General features: G+C 40.8%; 1 protein-coding gene across 3 annotated transcripts in view; it reads left to right on the top strand.

The window, feature by feature from the left end:
* The window catches only part of LOC146556582 (cytoplasmic protein NCK2-like), a 41,793-nt gene that overhangs the window by 19,573 nt on the left and 3,398 nt on the right, over positions 1–18,822 (top strand). For all 3 annotated transcript variants that reach the window (XM_085249517.1, XM_085249516.1, XM_085249518.1), the window contains exons 2-3: positions 6,564–6,805; positions 16,393–17,168. In XM_085249517.1, the coding sequence (XP_085105643.1) occupies positions 6,580–6,805; positions 16,393–17,168 (1,002 nt within the window). In that variant the 5' untranslated portion in view covers positions 6,564–6,579. The remainder of the gene's footprint in view (positions 1–6,563; positions 6,806–16,392; positions 17,169–18,822) is intronic.

The raw sequence follows: 18,822 nt of genomic DNA, 5'->3' as shown, positions 1-18,822 counted from the left end.
CAAAGTCCTCTTCTCCAATGTCGGAAACGAACAGGCTCAGGATGGCTTCGTCATCCACTCTCCGCTTCTCTCCTTCGTTGTCACTTTCAAAACCAAAGAAATCCTCGTTGTCAGTGTCAGAGTCGAACACCCTCAGAAGGGCCGTGGCGGTGTCCTCCTCTCCATCATGCAGCAGTCCAGCCCTTCAAAATCCGTTGGTGATCGTGGATGTTTTCGCACTTTTCCACGCTGTCAGAATCCACCGGTGGAGTTGGGCATAACTTGCTTTTCGCAAGTTTATCGCCACTCGTCATCCACGCCTCCCGCTGAACGCGTAGCGCTACTTTGAAGTTTGTTTTTCGCGCTACTTCGTACGGCACTACGTTTCCTGGAGGACGGACATGTGACTAACATACCACTCTTGAACCCCGATCCTTCCGCCAGGCAACGTAGTGCCGTACAACAGCGGAACAAACAAAACAAATCGTCTTACGATATCACAAAAATCATGGAAAATCCATAGAAAAGCCGCACCTGACTAAAAGCCGCAGGGTTCAAAGCTTGTGCAAAAAGTAGCGGCTTATAGCCCGACAATTACGGTATATAAAAATGCACAGTATGCTATGGCAACTACAAATTTCAATGTATCTATTTTTTTTCGTTTTTCAATTAGTCTTTTGGTGCTTTAATACACACCCTAAAACTTCCATGACATGGTTTTTGGTTTTGTTTTGTTTTTTGTTTTTTTTTTGTTTGTTTTTGTTTTCTGGTTTGGTTGTACTCGCTACAATGGCACATTCTGTGTATACGCAAAAGGTATCAAAAACCCTTACTAACACTTACAGTGCTTTTAAACAAGCAGGCCCCAAAAGCAAGTCCCTGCTTGTTTGTTTGGCCTTATGTCAAGTGATTTTTTTTTTTTTTTTTTCCCCCATGAGAAGCAGTTAATACTCTCATTAATACAAACACCCAAAGCTTTTAATACGAGTTGACATGCTGGATATAATTTGGTGCTTTTGTGAAGACTATTGCCATCTGTGTGCTGAATGCTCACGCTCCATCTCGGCTCATGGGAACAGTCGGATGCTTTTCTGCTAGAGCAGCAGGAATTTTAGTATATTGCTTTCAGAGGGTTAAACAGAAAACTTTCTAAACTCTGTTTTCAGGTGACTGCGTGCACCTGAATTGCACAAGCTCAGCATATTAACTTGTGGCTTGTGTGCATGTAATCATATTTTGTTTGGGCAACGCAGCAACAAAAAAGCATAATTTTAGTATTTTGGGGCTGTGTGTATTTGTAATTATAGTTTAAATAGATTCACTCTACAGGCACAGAGGATTTGGAACTTTAATCACAGGCTATGTAGTACATAAACTGATCTTATAGAGGGGAAAAAAAACTTTAAAAGATGCTAAAAAGGTACTGAATGCTAAATGCCCCAATATAAGAATTGAAGTACATAATGATAGTAGGATGCTTAAGCCTGCCTGTGATTTTGTTTAATCTCATCCACAAATCCCAAACTTAAAAGCACAGTGCTGGATAGTGTAGTATCACTTTAAAACCTCATACTCGAACATTTATTTGGCTTTACTTTTGGATACTTCTGTTTATGTTTCTTTTGGGGTCTGCTGCTCAGACTCAATGGAATCATCAGAAAACGGGGCTGGATTTTTAGGGATGTTATTACTAGAGTTGGCTGTGTTTGTTCTCTGGTTTAGATTGTGCTTTGCAGCTTTGGAAAAGTTGAATTTGATAAAGCCTCCTCTGTCTTCAGATGTTCAGTCATATGGTGTTGTGATAGCAGGCCGGGTTCTATTTGTGTGGTCTGAGTGTGCCTTCTTCTCAGTTCTATTTTGAGAAGACAGCAAGAAGCGCTTTTGGTGTTGTATTCGAGCTGTCCTCGAGTGGTTTGAGTTTGGTGCTTTTTTTTTCTTCTTCTTCTTCTTTGTATTATTTTGATGGCATCCATGTGTATAGCGCCCATTTATTTTCCTGAAACTGAAGAGCACTCGCCAACCTCAATACGGAGGCAGATGAGCTCGTGTCATATACCACACCCTCTGTTGAAGGGCTGTGAGAGACAGAAAATGTACTTTGTGTGTGAGTGGGTGATGCACTGAAAGCCTATCGAGAGGATGTAACATATTGCTGTTTAACAACGTAGCTGCCACACTTTTTCAGCCTGCAAAACTGGGGTAAATGAGACGGCAGCAGGCATACATGTGGAAAATATTGTCAACACTGACTGTATGTGAAAGGCATTGAATGCTGCTCTGGCATGGTTATGTTGCTGGAGACGAATCGTTCTGTGAAGAGGACCATTAGGCCTCGTTAAATTGCAGAGCCTTGTCCAGAGTGGCTGTAGCAGTGAATCTGGCTTCCTCATGTTTCAGTCTGTTCAGTGCACTCCAAATGCTTCCGACACTGATCGCCAGCAGGGAGTAAAGCAGTCCTCCTTCCTGTGAGAAGCAACTATTGCAAACAGTGTGGAGTGGAGGGGGGAGGTGGAAGTGTTCTCCCATTGGCTGAATTTTGGCTAGCTTTGACCTGAATGCTGAACACGGAAAGCTCTGCCAGACATGTTTTTTTTTTTTCTTCTTCACCCTTTAAACATCCTCTCTTTTTTCATAATCCACTTTTACTTTCACCCTCTCTTTGTGCACATTTGAAAGGGCCTCTAACACCCCCTTAGAAGGGAGTTGTGAAGTGCTGGTGAAGCCCAGCTCAGCAGTCTGCTGCTCATCTTTTCTCTCATAACTCTCTTAGCTGAATAACGGGGGGTTATGAGAGAAGCACTCAAATGTGTGGCTCCTCCCCCCCCCCCCCCCCCCTTTCAAATTCACACTCGCCTAAATTGGTTTATTTTCTTTTCCTGTATATTTGTGTGCGTTCATGCAGAGAGAGACCTTTTTGTTTAGCCACCTGTCTTGTTTGTTAATAATACCAAGGAAGTCATTTGATCCTATTAAATGGCAATTCTTTCTAATTTTCTTTCTTTAGCAGATCCTGTTTTTAAGCTCAGTTCACTGTATCAAAAAAGGCATTCAGACTGATTTCTGTATTAACTGCCTTGATGGATTTCATTGCAACAGCAAGAGCGATGTGGGTATCACAGTGAGCTGTGATACAGCTGCCACTGTGTCATACGTGATAGCTGACGGAGGATGACAGATTTTATTTGAAGCAGCATTGCCATCACTCTGCCTGATGCAAGGATGGCAAAGAGACAGAAATTGGCCTAATGGTTGATAGGTGGTGCAGTGCTCATGATAGGATGGTGGGGGAAAATGGTCACATATTATTCAGTTACTCTGGTGCAATGTGTAACCACTTTGTTTTGCTGCTGTTCGGCAGTTGTGCTTTGTATGTTTTGTATTTTCCAACAACTTAAAAAAAAAACCCCAGGACCTAAGCAGTGTCTGCACAGACATCTGGATGGTAGCTTGCAAGGCAGGAAGGCTGTAGCTGTTAGTACGGCTAACTTTAGTCCCAATCTCCACACTATTGCATCATGTCTGTGCAACGTTATACCTACAATTTAAAATGTGGTTTGATTAATGAAGAATGTGATTAACAGTTTCAAATGGGTCTTTAATGTTTTAATCAGGCCAGTGTGTCATTGTTACGGAGTTTATACTGATATTTAAGACTGTCTTAGTTTGGATTCGTTTTATTATTTTGGTTAGCCTTACTATTCGCTTATGTTTTTGCTCAAATACTCTCTGTAGTAAGCTGATATCAACAGATGCATAAGGCTGACTCATTTTGCACTCCCCCATAACATGACGGTACTGTGGCTTTTTTTTTTCTACCTGTTTGTCACTGCAGTCTCATCTAATAATCATCAGTTGTTCCTTAATGAGTACTCGCTGGGGTGACACCAGTGGGGTGGAAAAAAGTAAGCACATAAAGTTCAGTTAAGTGCAGCAAGACCTGCTGTTACGCTCTAGAGTCTATACAATGGATTATATGTGACACTGACATTTTGTGATGACAGCAAATCGGTTGAGGGAAGGAGCTGGTTGCATGTTCGCAGCTGTTAATTTGTTTGTCAAAAGTATAACCACGAATGAGCTCAGATCTAGGAATCAGTGTAATTGCTTTTTACTTGATTTGTTCAAATTTAGTTGCGCTACAAGCGTGAAAACGACTTTCAGCTCAAAGGTCTGAGTGAGTGTAACAACCACTCTTGTGTAGAAGTGTGGCCAGATTTATTGCTGTTGAACACTTCTTATGTGCTTTACAATATCTTAAAAGCAACAACTGTACAGCATATAACCAATCAGACTTCCTCGGGTTTAGTGTAATCATGCAACCGAAGTAGCTCGGCCTAGAAGCTGTAGCCTGGGGCAGATAAAGGCCACAGCACGTTCACATACCTCCTGTCTCCTAGAAGAGTTGACGTCACTGTCCCTCATCTTGTCATAAATCTGCCTTTTCACTTCAATTTCCTGCCCTCTCCAAAGAAGCACAGCTGCTGCTTTTCCTGAAAATCAAACTGTCCCTTCTGTCTCTTTTTTTCCTACTGAATTCTTTGTAGTGCACTAAAAGTTGTCACCTCCTGGAAAGTTGAGTAATTTAACTTAGGGTGAACTTAAGCTATGACAGCGTTGCACAACCTTCCTCCTTTCCTTTCTTCTGTTGTCCGTGCTCAAGCCCGTGAAGAAATCCAGTTTGACAGCCTTAGTGACAACAAGCAGAGACACATTCATGAGTGCAGATTTCATCTGCTCAAACTGTTGCATTTCAGTTTTTATTGTTCTGTTGCAGAGACAGAAAGCGGCTATTAGATGCTGTCGTGCAGTGACACACAACCCTGCTTTCGGCTGTAACTGTAAGAATGTATTCTGTATCGGCTGCACTGTCTCTGCGGTCGTGGCCTAATTGAAGCAGAATTGAATCTCTCCGGTTGAAAAAACAGCCGGAGCTTTAGAGTGCTTCCATTTGCATTTCATAAAATGTAGCCTACCCAGAAGATATCAATCGTTCCACCAGTAATGGAATCTTTTTATACGGTCTAATTTGTGCAGCTCCTCTTCTCACGAGTCATAAATCTCTTTTGTGGTTGTTCTTTATCTGTGCTATGCCCTCTCATTAAAGACTAAAATGTAAATGATTATAGGCGTAAGGGAATATACAATCCCCCTGCATTATAAATCTGTGCTGCTGATTGTTTCCCTTGTGTCAAATCCATGTACATGCATACATATGCTCCCCATGCTTGTGCTTGTCTGTTTTGAACCCTGACCTTTGTTACTGCTGTAATTCGGTGCCTCACAATAGCTCCCTGATAGCCTTACATTAGATTAGACTGTAGATATCAAACAGGCAGTTTTATTTGATTAAGTTGCTTGGCAATAGATGACAAAAAAGCTTTATAACACTCCTTTCAACTGTCAATTATTTAACTTATCCGTATCTTCAAAAGGCTCCTTATAATCTCCACTAATTTCTCGTCAATCATGTCTTGAAGTAATCGAGCTTCCACTTGTAGACTCCTTACTTGGCAGAGAGCTAAATATAAACTGGATTGTTAAGATGGTTCTCATACCATGAGGTGGCTTTTATCACAGAGTGGATTTTCACAAACTGGAGTAAAAAATTCCATCAAACATTCCTTATATCTCTGTGCAGATTTCCCCCAAATTTGGTTGCATCATAAGTGATTCCTTGTCAATGCCTCACGTCGAATGACCTTACCTAAAGCTTGGTGAAGTAGAGCATGTAATTGCTCACTGTCTGTCAGAAAAATCTAATAGGCAAAGTAATGTGGATGTGTGTGCGTGCTGAGGAGGGTGAATTCAAAATGAGCACACAAATTGATTTTGTGTGTTTGTTGTTTTCTACCAAAGAAGTCCTTTGAGAATTATTATTTATTTATTTTGAGGGGTTGATGTTTTTAGCACCGTTGTCCTGAAAAAGAAAAAGTTTGCCAGTAAGAATTTCATTAGCAGTTTGAAGAGTTGTTCTAGTCTCCATCCAATGAATTATCTATTTAAATTTTGATTAAATATGACTCACAAACATGAGATTGTCATATTTAGCTTGCTTACGTAATCTAGCCTTCTGATAGACTGGAACCCCCGTACAGGGTGTATGCAGAATAATGCCCAGTGTGAGCTGGGATAAGCGGTTTAATAACTTTGTGCAGGGATAAGTATGGATTATTTTTGTAATGACTTCTTATGTGTCACAGCAGTGCAGAGCCTCACATAAACTCACCTCTAAATTATCCTTTGCATTAGGGGGAAAAATACATATTTTGACATTTTGTAAAAGATGTTTTTGCAGTCTTTTGTTAGTAATTGTCATTGTTAATAATGTTGGACAGCAAATCTGGTTAATAAGTAACAAAAGAACAACTTTATGGTTGTGATTCATAGATTAAATATAACTTGCCTAATGGCTGGAGTCAGGTGATGAGTCAGAAGCAGTATTTCCTTATAATAATTAACTTATGTGCTTACTAATAGCACATAAGTGAATGTGTATACTGATGTACACCATTTGTATGGCAGTTCGCAAAGAGTTTTAGTCCTTGGCTCACTCCAGGTTTCTCTCCCCCCACCCCCCCCCACAGGAGGACTCCATGAAAGATGACAGAGGAGGTGATTGTTGTAGCCAAGTGGGACTACACGGCCCAGCAGGACCAGGAACTTGACATCCGTAAAAATGAGCGTCTCTTCCTCCTGGACGACTCGAAGACCTGGTGGCGTGTCCGCAACGCCTCCAATCAAACGGGATATGTGCCATCAAACTACGTCGAGCGCAAGAATAGCCTGAAGAAGGGCTCACTTGTGAAGAACATCAAAGACACTCTGGGTAAGAGGAATTCAGTCACACGCTGCTTAGAAGTCAAAGGTTGCCTTGTGTGTACAAGTTGCTACTGCCAGGAGATTATTCTCAGTAAAAGCAGAAAATCTCTGCATCCTCTTTTCAATACTCTGTGCGCCGTGGTGGAGGAGATAAGATGCGGTGTTAAACAGATATCTGTGTGTGTGCACTTGTGTTTGCTTGAATTCTCTCTCTCAAAAAAAGTAAAATGATTTCTTCACCATGTCTACCCCCTTGCTGGGAGCTGTTACTGTGCCCTGCAGGGATCTTGTTGAGTTGCCCATTGCTCTCAGCTGTCAGCACTCTTGTCTCTCAGTCCCCATTCGTGACTTGAATATATTAGATATTACATGTTGCCATAGCTGTCAGCCTGTGACAGGGATTGCAGAGAATATAGTATGGCTAAATGAATTAAATACATTTAACATTCACCATTTAAGCACCCTGATCAAAAATAGAGGTTTTCTTTGTAATAGCCAATTATAAAAACAATATGGATGAAAGACAGCAAAGTTTGTCTGTTAGCATCAAGTTTGACAGACTTTTAAAAGAAAAATAAGTGTAATTCTTTTATGTGCTTGCCTGTCTTGCAATCAAGACATCAACAGAGATATAGTAGAGTTTACATGTGACCTCATGCATAATACAGCAGCTTAAAGTGGCATAGACTGAATATGTGGCACACAGGGCTTTCACACGTGCCGGAGAGCATTGACTTTAACTTTTTGTACAGTAGCGCATGTTGGTATTTTGAGACATTCCTAAATTAACGGTGAGCTCCTTAGTGCGGCTGCACAGTGGAATCTATTTCTGAGCTTTCAGCTACGGCTCCAAAATATGATCTGTGATGGCTGTCAGGCATCCTGGTATTTGTTTAATTTATTATAACTCGTAGCAAGACAAATAGTCTCACAATGGGGTCCTGTTAGAACACGCGCTAGTCGAATACTTGATATCTAAGTTATTTTTACATATTTCTTTTGGACTTTAGGAGTAGGGTGACAAAATGATTGGAGAGAAGTTGCCCCCCGGAGTACAAATGCCACATAGGTGACCACCGAGAAAAATAGCCTTCACAAATGAGATGGCCGATCGCTTACAGATTTGTGGTGTGTCCTGGTAAACAGCCGACATCAAGAAATAAGCCTGCTCTTGTTTTTTTTGTAGCAGGAAAAGAGCCGGAGGCAGAGCAACACTGAAATTCATCTGTTTTGACACTTTTAGTATGACATACCTTTTTTTGTGAAGAAGAGACTGATATGGTGAGAAGGGGAAAAAATAGAAATGCCTGCTGTTAAATTTTAACGGGGGGATGATCAAGATGCGCAACTGGAATAAAAATAGTAACTGTGTGGCCCTGAAAGGCACCCATATTTTGATTTGAGGGGAGGACAGTGAAGTGGAGAATAGAGAAAGAGCTAAAAGGAGTCTAGCCTAATGCTCTGATTACTCTCAGCTCTGTGGCTACCAGCCCTCGGGGAAACTCTGTAGCCTCATGTGGGCTAGCGTGGCACAGCCTGCCACTGTCACCCTCATAAGAGTTCACTGTGTACAGAGACAATAGCATCCCCTCACTCACTCCCCCACCTCAGTATTGTTCCCATCAGCTCTTTTCTCCGTCACTGTAGGTCTCTGCTTTTCTATGATCAGTGGTTTAATTAGTGGAGAAATCAACCGCCTAATGGTTGTGCGAGAATGATGGATTACCTCTCTGTCCCCTGACTAAGTTACATATCGACTACATCATTATGGCCTAGTTCCATTTCAGTCTAAGTAGCGTGCTTCCAGCTAGTAGCTCTTTAGTGTTAAAAGCCAGAGAAAATTCAATAGGCGAGTACGCTGTCATGATGAAGTGATGAGCAATAGGTGAGGTCAGCCGCTAATGGAACTTACACACTGAAATGGAGAATCTGATTGGCTGGGAGCTTGATTATTTCATCCTCTCAGCAGCCTGGCCTTTTTCTTCTATTTTTCATCTCTTCAGTCAGTCCATTGTGTTTATGCAGCATGTTGGTAGTCTATAATTATTGTTATCTTCAGCTTTTCCTTTTCATTTTCTGTGCTTTAATGTGGCTGTATCATCAACATCACTCGAGGCAAAATTGAACTCTAAATGGCTGCGTGCTGCCTTGTGCCCCACTTTGCTCTCCCAGGAAATAAAAACAGTAATGACTGAAAGAATTCAGCTAAAGTCCTACTTAATCCTGAAACTGGGCCAGTACTCAATGTGCAACATATTGAAAAATTTGATTTCCGTCCACCTGTTTTTTTTTGTTTTTTTGTTTTTTTTGTTGTTGTTATTGTTGTTGTCTGTTTGTTTGTTTGTACTGCTGCGATCAGTGAGTGATGGTGCGTGGGTGAATATGGAGCTGTGCAAAACACTTCTTCCTAGGGCTGCTCGATTATGGCAAAAATGATAATCACGATTATTTTCACTGAAATTGAGATCACGATTATTTGACGATATTTATTTAACCCTTTAAGACCTACTATAGAACCGAGTCCACCAGAGCTTATATTATTTTTTTTACATGCTGTAGTGCCATTTGTGGGAGCATTTCAAGTTGCTATACATCAATACAACTGTTATAGCCCATATTTTAATAATATGTATGCATTAAGTCCATAGTAATTACATAAATTGCAAAAAAGTGCAATAAACTACAAAAAAAATTGAAAATCGCTTTTGTTTTGTTTACATATATTTCTACTTGGAGAAATTTAAGAGGCTTATCCCTCAAAACTTTAAATACAATAAAGTTGCAAAAAATAGTTTCCCACCACAGGAAATTTATTTTGAGTGTCTTCATAGTTTTATTTTGGAGATACAGCAATTTTTATATACTGCAGGAAAAACAAAAAACAATCCTATGATGCAAATTTGCAAAGAAAACAGCATGTGCATCATTTCACTGTGGGAAGTGTTACGAACAGCTGATGGATCGGCAAAGCGTGTTTCTGGAATATTATGTTTTTGTTCCTGCAAGCGCTTTTTATGCAATTTTTGCAAAGCTATATGTGGAAGGAAACCGTGACCGAGGACAAGCTGATGGCATCAGATGTAAGTACAACTCCTCCGGTTTCATATGCAAAACAAATTATTGCGCTAGCTTACACGGTTCAGGTTCTACAGGGATTTAAAAATAGTTACGCAAAACGGAGCGTGCTGCTCTGACCGGCTTTAAAGGGTTAACAATGACTTTAAAAAATAATATAAAATAGTGTGCAACACCACTGAAGTTTTTTTTTTTTTTTTTTAAACTCTCTTTTCAACCAACGGCAGTCACTCTCCAAATAACTTCTGCTTAGCTTTCCGGGCTTCCCTCGGGTCCTCTTAATCAGCGGTCTCCAACCTTTTTTGCGCCACGGACGGTTTATGCCCGACAATATTTTCACGGACCGGCCTTTAAGGTGTCGCGGATAAATTAGGGAGGGGCTAATAATCGGCTCAGTCATTTTTAATGATCGTTGAAAGCCCAGATCGTAATCGTGATTAAAATTCGATTAATTGAGCAGCCCTACTTCTTCCTGTCTCAGGTTAAAAAGCGGCATACCCATGGCCCATTTCACTTCACTTTTTAATAAACATGGTCATTGTCAGTGCTACGTTAAATAGACCTGTGTCCTGCTTAAACTATACAAGCTTCAAAAGAATGTGCAGCCATTTCAAGCACACTTTATTAGTCCTCTAGGTCTTGGGTTCTAGCAACTTCTGTTCACCCATCTTTTTTAACACAACAGAGTAGGGCTGTTCGATATAATGATATATATCGAATGACGATATAAAAATGTCTATCGTTTCCTATTACGCTACCGTTTGTTTTGTGGTGTTGTGAAATAAACTAAGCAATGTTTTTTCATCGTTTTGATTGTCACTGTAGTGGCTATATTAATTTCTTAAAGTTCTCTCTTTCTCTTATATTTAATATAACCACACTACGGATGGACAAGAGCCTGTTTTTACGTGTTGTCGTTAGCAACAATGATGGTAAAACCATCACGTGGCTCCGCTGTCCGCTTGTTTGTTTTCCCACGTAAACCTTTCACAATAAAGCTCAAGATCCTTTTGAGACTTTTCAAAATAAACCGAATCACGTGAAAGAGTATGCAGAGAGTTTACGGATGAGAAGCAAAAAAGAGCCGTCAGGTGCTAAACAATAAACCTTAGACTCAAACGTTGAAAGAAAATGGTGGCCGTTACAACTTATGTCTAAAAATGTATAGTTTCATTCATGGACTCCAGGTAAAGGACACCCAGCTGGAAACACTTCACGCAAGTCGAGTTGCCCGAGATTCACAGAATTCACAGAAAATGTTACATTTTTGTGATTTATATCGTTGTCAGGACAATAAATGTCTTATATCGGGATATGAGATTTTTGTCATATTGCACATCCCTACAACAGAGTCAGATTACCAGCAACTATACTGAATATGTTTTGGCTCATGGCTCACTAGTGGTATACTGGTGTCCATAGCTGCTTCCCATGGTACTCATATCAACAGAGCAACGCTGCTATAAAAAAAAAACACACACACACACACGCATTGCTCACATGTGATTCACTTCAACTACTCCTATATCATACCACTCGATGAGTCAGTGCCAATACTTTCCTCCAGGACCAGGTATTGCTTTTTGATTGTTGCACAGACTTGCTGCTGGGCAATGTTGGATTTTGTGGACTTATTTATTACAGTAACTTTCCCCTCAACTGTCCTCAACTCTAAGTTATAGAGTGAAGCAATATGCTGCAACATGCAGACACTGAGGCTTTCATCAACTCACTTCCCTCTGAGTTGAAGTCCTCTGGGCTTGAAAATCGAGTCTTCTTTCAGAAGATGAAGAGGTAGGTGAACTTTGGGAGTGAATGTGTGGGAGGAGAGAATAAAGCCTGCTGCTGCTCAAACCAGTAGGCCAGTGCCTTGAAGTGGAAATGACTAGGGGGGAAAAATGTGCACCTGAGAGGTATGTGTACCTATCTAGGATAGGTACCATTGCTTTCTATCATTCAGTTATAGGTCACTTGTACTTTAATGTTCCTAATGACTTAATAGAGACCCCTGACCGTGATCGGTTTTTCACGCATGTGCTCAAGAGTTCTTGGTGTGTGGCAACAAGCATTGCCAGAATCAACTTTTTAGTTCACTGAGCTGTTATTACAAAACACACAGAGAAAAATCTATACAGTGTCGATAGACATTGTTCACAACTGGGCTTTCTCACACATGGTGCTCAGCAGGGTATAGTCGGGCAGGTTCTTGGTACTGGAAGTACTCTGGTTTAGTTGGAGAAGCTGCCTGGTTAGAACATACAGGAGGGAGGACACATGATGCCCACTCGTTTGCTCTGAATTAGACAATTGTTGCTGGTGTTCTTAAATGGGCACAGTTAGTGATTACTCAGGGATTATACTAGAGATCTGTCAGGTTAAAGACTATTTGATGCCTATAGAAATACGGTGGTGCAGTGCATGTTTGAATGAGACTCTAGTCGATTGCCACCACAGCTTTTAACATAAAAGCAACATTTCCGCTAGGAAAGAAATTAACCCTGGCATCTTTGACTGGGCGCTACACTAGTGAGGTACAGACTGAACAGCTGAGCCGTTTTTGGCTTCGGTCCATATATGTACTTGAACGAGGGAGAAACACTGTAGAATTCATTTCCCACTTTATAGCGCGTATCAGTGTTAACTTGCCAAAGGATGATTTAGCCTCTTTGACAAGTAACCCCCCCCCCCACACACACACCCACCCCCATGCAGTCAGGTGTCTTTACTTCGGTGGTGTGTGTATGTCTGTGTGTTTAATTATCCGTAAAGGTTCACCTGAAATGGGCCCAAGAGTCTAGTAGTTGGATTGCAGTCACTGGATACAGAATATTCCCCCATACACTCATACACACACACAGCTATCAGATATATGCTATCCATAAACATGATCTGTTTGTTATTCCTATCTCATCCCTCTTCTTTGCATTTTTGTCAGCTGTGGCCTCTGATGTGCCTGGTCTCCTGCATGTTTTGTGTATGTGTGTGTGTGGAACAGCTGCCAAGGGACCCCTTGTCTCTCTTCACTCCACTTCTTCTCTCCTCCCTCTCTCTGCCAACAAGTTTCATGGTACTCTGTGTGAACCCTGCAATTTTCAAAACAATGTAAATGTTCTATTCAGCAGTGACATTTCAGCTTGCTCTGTGGCACAAATGGGTGATTAGCTGTCAAGATGCTCACTTCACTCATTAGTGGCACACATGAGCATATGACACAAGCCTCAACTGTCAAGTAAATGGTATAAATGTTGTCAGCCGTGTGGCATATCATTATTATTTTAACATGAATTTGAGAAAAGAGGAGACCTCCTTGGTTATGTTCAGCTCAGAGACTTTAACTTGAGGTCTCATTGAAATGCACGCGCGTTTTTAAATACTTCTCTTTGAAAGTACATGAATGAAAAAGTCAGAGACAGGTAAGACAGGAGTTGACTTTGATCCTAGATATGCCTGTCATTATCAAGCCCATGGTGGCTGCTCCAGTTTTCATTCCCTGTCAGCACCAACTATTTTCAGCCTTTTGATTTAAATAGATGTGTGCACGGCCTGTAGATGATGTCGTCAGAATACCAAGCAGATAATGAGCTTTCATTTCAATCCTTATGAGTAGCGGGGGTGCTCGGTGTGAGTGGAGGAGTAGCTCTTTCTTAATTCTAATATCGCGAGTATCACATTGCCCTTTACCTCTGAGGTTTCTCATAGCATATCCTGTATCTAAAGTATTTTTTGCACTTGTAATGCTTCAAACAGCCCATGAGTACAACTTGCAGCCTCAATTAGTTTTCTTGTGACTGTAACTGCCTCCTTTCCCCTAGCAGCCGAGGCCATTCTGACTATTGCTTACTTCCAGTTATCTACTTCAGGTTATTGCAACTTTCATTACTGCTCATATACAAGAACTGATTAGTGTTTAGTTATTTCTTACAAGATTAAGGGAACATATTATGCAAAATTCAGTTTTTGATTGCTTATGAACATCCCTCCAGTGAGTCTGAAGACCCACAAAATGTGAGATGATCAAGAAGCTTCATCCTTCCAGCAGTTTTGGTTCATTTTTGATGCCATTTCCCCACAACAACAGAAATATCTCTATATGTTTAGTGTTGGTACAATATGGGGCCCATATGTATGAACGTCAGAACTACTAAACTGTAATTCAGTGAAAGACTTGATGACTGATTTAATACAGATTTTTGCAAATTTTGTGATTCGGTGCAATTTATTATCAGCCTTTTTGTCAGTTAGTTGCATCTGTTGGCTCATCTGCTACTATCTAATTTCATATACACTTTATTTTACGACAGGAGAAATCCCAGAAAAGCCGTTCTCATTTACCCATGTTTGTATTATCATATAGCTGAAGGAGTTTTAAATAACAGAAGTACGGCCCATGTTAAGCAGCAGTCAAAACAGCTGTTTCCAAGGTGCTGCTCTGCTCTGTAAAAATACATTTTTGTAGCCACTCTTTGAAAAAATCACCATACCCACATGTTAACGACAACGGCTGCCGTCATTCCAGCAGTGTTTACATTACTGTGCAAAAATCCTGAGCTCCCCTCATTTCTTTATGTGGCTTCCAAGCAACCAGATTTTATTCTACTTTAAATGTAGTCTTGAGGAATGCTTCTCCAGGCTTTCTGAAGGTCTTTCAATGTTTTTTGGACAGTGGCTGCTTTTTAGTTCGTTTTCAGTCCAATCCTAGTACCTGACCATTTTCACAGGAATGTTTTTTTTGTTGCTGTTTTGCAGTTTGCTGCTGTTTTGGTTAAGCAACTTAACATTCACCTATGAGTCACTGAAGCAGAAAAAGGCACCTGCCTCAAGGGATCAACCATTGTTGTGTCATAATAGTATAGCAAAGAACTAATTTTTACCGTAGGCGGTCTGTTAATAGCACCCTGTCACAAAAACACATAATGTATTCCCATTTCTTTAGTTGAATATATGAAAAATGCCAAAGACGGCAGTTTTACAAAGTGCCTTGAGGCAACTGTTCTGTGATTTGACACTGTACGAATAAAATTGAATTGAAAGAGCTTTAGCACAAAACTAGGCATATCTCCAGAGTGTACTTATTTATTTTTTTTAACTGGACAAGTGCAGGACAAAAGAAATGACAGCTGGGAACTATAAAAGACTGAGATAAATTGAAACTGCTACTGCAAAATTTCACAAGAACTGGAAAGAATCTGAAATTTTTGGTGTAAATGATCATCCGTGTATACAGAGGAGTTCAGGAGAGATGTACAACAGAGTTTTTACAGGCATGACTCTGTCATGGTTTGAGGCTGCATTTCAGCCAGTGGTTTTCGGGATCTTGTCAAAATAGAAAAGTACCATCAGATTTTGATCCCCATGCAATATCATCTATAATGTTTCTGATTGGCAACAACTTCATTTTTCAGCATGACAGTGATCCCAAACATGCTGTTGGTGGAGTAAAAATGTACCAAGCCTCCTCAGAGCCTGGACCTGAGTATGGAATCATCTCTACAGAGAATGGAATAAACGGACTTTCAAGCTTTCACAGCACTATTCATATAAAAAGATCACAATGACTGAAAGCTTGAATGTAGCAATTTTTTTTTCTTCTTTTTTTCTCCCCTCCATGCACTGCTATGCATCTTTATCTATTGTTTGATCAGCTGAATGTACTGCTCCTCTCTGCCACTCGCCATAGAGAGTACTGGCAGACCCAGTTTGTTAGTCCCCTGCATCCTCCTGCATCCTCCTGCTCTGCGATGAGTGCAGCTTCATGTAGAAGCACACGTGCAGCTGCTGAAGGCTCTCTTAATAAGGGTAGTGTAGAAATATATCAGAGAGCTGTGGGGCATAGACTTTCTCCAACAACCTGGAACATTAGATGTTGGTAGTAAAGTAATGTCCATGACTATTTGAAAAAGTTCCTACTTTTCAGCTGTTTATAACATTTCCCACTTATCATTGGGTGCCCTTTGTGCTCTTTATTAGAATTTGTAACGGCAAAATTTTAAAACTAAACTATTCAATGCTTCACAAAAGCCTTTTCATCCTAAAAATGATCACATCTTTATCTCTAAATGCAAGTTTGGATGCAGAATGGATTCTGCACCTTTGCAGATTAACTAGGTTATTAAGCTGGGCAGACATGGTTAAACACACTAAACCAACTAGGTGTATGTGAGAGGACCGTTTGTACAAATGAAGTGAAAGTATGACGCAAGTGAGAGAAGTCTGCCATGTTGACTCTTTACTGGAAAGTGGCATAGTCAACAATTTGGAACAAGTCTGACCAGGAAAGTACATGCAGAGTAGAACGAGCGATCTATCCAGTTATTTGAACTGACATGTATAAGACAAGCTATGGGGACATATGAGATTTGTTAACTAGCACCAGACAGACACAATTGGTGTTGACCTGGTAAGAAAAGTGGGGTATTGCGGAGACCAAATTATGATATGACTAATCTGGTAGAAATGTGGGGAAAAAATTGTGTGTTTGCTACCATCTGTGTAACGTTACTCTTCTGTTTATGTGCACAGGTTTAGGAAAAACTAAGAGGAAGACGAGTGCCCGAGATGCTTCCCCAACACCAAGCTCAGACACAGAGTACCCCTCCAATGGCAGTGGGGGTGGAGGAGTTGGGGTAGGAGCAGCAGAGAGAATCTATGACCTCAATATCCCTGCTACAGTTAAGTTTGCCTACACAGCAGAGAGGGATGATGAGCTGACCCTGGTGAAAGGCTCCAGAGTGATCGTGATGGAGAAGTGCAGTGACGGCTGGTGGCGGGGCAATCAGGCGGGGCGGGTAGGCTGGTTTCCCTCCAATTACGTCCAAGAGGAGCTCGGAGGGTCAGATGATAGAGGGGAGGGCGATTCCTCGCAGGGATACCTCGAAGCTTCTCAAGGAACTTTGTTGGCAAACGGGCGCACAGGTGGCCGTGGGGGAGTTCTTCACCTGGTTCAGACTCTCTACCCCTTCAGCTCTGTGACAGAGGAGGAGCTAAACTTTGAGAAGGGAGAAGTCATGGAAGTGGTGGAGAAGCCCGAGAACGACCCAGAGTGGTGGAGGTGTAAAAACTCACGTGGCATGGTGGGCCTGGTACCTAAAAACTATGTGGCGATGCTGGACGAGCGGCCTGGCCCGCCCTCCTCTACGTCGAGCTCCCCACAGAACCGCCTCCTGGCACCGGCACGCTCAGGGAGGTTCGCTGGCAGGGACTGGTACTACGGCAACATCACCAGACACCAGGCTGAGTGCATACTCAACGAGAAAGGCGAAGAGGGTGACTTCCTCATACGAGACAGCGAGTCATCGGTGAGTCACTTGGGTGAAGTCATGATAGAGTAGTATTTTGGATACTGGGAGAAACTGAGGATGAATCCTGGTAGAAAAAAAAGAGCAGTTTGGAAATATAGTCCGCATGTTTCTCCATGTCAGGACCTGCGTTTAAGTATTTTAAAAGCTTAAAGACATGATGTATATGAAATCTTGACCTTTTTAGTAATCAGTCCTATTTAACACAAACATTAGACGCAACCTGATAAGCAATCACATGATTTTTCACATTCACATGCTTAGAGCAGAAGCAGCTGGTCGGAGAAATATTTAACCAGAAACTGCTACAGTAATTACACTCTCAGTGAAAATTACTTCTAGCAAGGATTGTTGTGTTCTTTTTTTCTTCATCCATCTTTTTAACTACTTAGAAGCTTAATTTGTAGAACTGTGTTAAATCTGTACAGAATATACCCTTTGCTGTTGCTTACACTAATAACAACAAAAGGCTTCTGGTCAAATCCTCAAGTTTTTTCAGTGATGCGTTGCTGCTGAAGCTCGTAATAATTACACTCCAGTATGTGCCATTTCATTAGTTACACCACGTTAGACCCCCTTTTGTCTTCAGAACTATCTTAAATCTTCTTGGCACAGATTCAACAAGGTGTTGAAATATTCTTCAGAGATTTTGGTCCATGTTGAAGTGATGGCATCACACAGCTGCTGCAGATTTGCTAGCTGCATATGATGCGAAACTCTTCGTCCACATACAAAAGTTGTGTGGTCTTCAGCTGCTGTAGTACATCTCTTTCAAGGTTCAACGTGCTGTGGATACAGAGATGCTCTTCTGCGCACCTAAGTTTTAACAAGTAGTTATTTAAGTTAATGTTCTCTTCCTGTCAGCTCCAAGCAGTCTGGCACTTCTCCTCTAACCTCTGAAATCAACAAGACGTTTTCACACAGAGAACTGCCACTTAGCAGATATTTTCTCCTTTTCAGTCCATTCTCTGTAAACATCAGAGGTGGCTATGTAGTAAATCCCAGTAGAACATCAGTTTCTGAAATACTCAGACCAGCCTGTCTGGTGCCAATGACAGTGCCAGTTCAGTCACATGTTTACTAGAGGTGGGAATCACCATACATCCCACGATACGATATTATCACAATACTTAACGCACGATACGATATTATTGCAATTTTTAAAAATATTTTGTGATATTCAGATTCTGTACATAAAGGTAAACTTTATCAATATTCATTTTATCTAATATCAAAGTCTCACACTCAGTCTTTCTCTTTTCAGTCAGTATTATTGTTGAGAAACTGAACAGTTTGTATTAGAGTCTAGTCCAACTTAACTGAATGCAACCATCTGGTACAATTATAGCTATTCTGAACTATGCAATTTATGAAAACTATGCAGCCCCTTCAGCAACTGAAGAATTTGAAAGTAAAATAAAACAAAATATAATTTTACATTAAATAAAAAAGTTTTAAACTTAATTAAAATAAAACATGTCTTAAATTAAAATAAGTAAACTGTCATGTTTATTGCTGCCAAAAAAAAGTTAAACACATTTGGACAGTGAAGGAATGTCAGGATTCTTGCTCAGAAAAAGGATCAACATGCTCTGAAGTCAGAGCACAAAAACCTTTTTTGTAACAAAATATCGATTTCTGCTGTCCCTGTATC

This window comes from Mchenga conophoros, linkage group LG16 (genome assembly GCF_057382185.1).
Source record: "Mchenga conophoros isolate Kocher_MC1m ecotype Shallow Benthic linkage group LG16, M_conophoros_male_GT1.1, whole genome shotgun sequence".
In the NCBI taxonomy this organism is placed as follows: domain Eukaryota; kingdom Metazoa; phylum Chordata; class Actinopteri; order Cichliformes; family Cichlidae; genus Mchenga; species Mchenga conophoros.
This window is presented reverse-complemented; position numbering and strand designations above follow the sequence as displayed.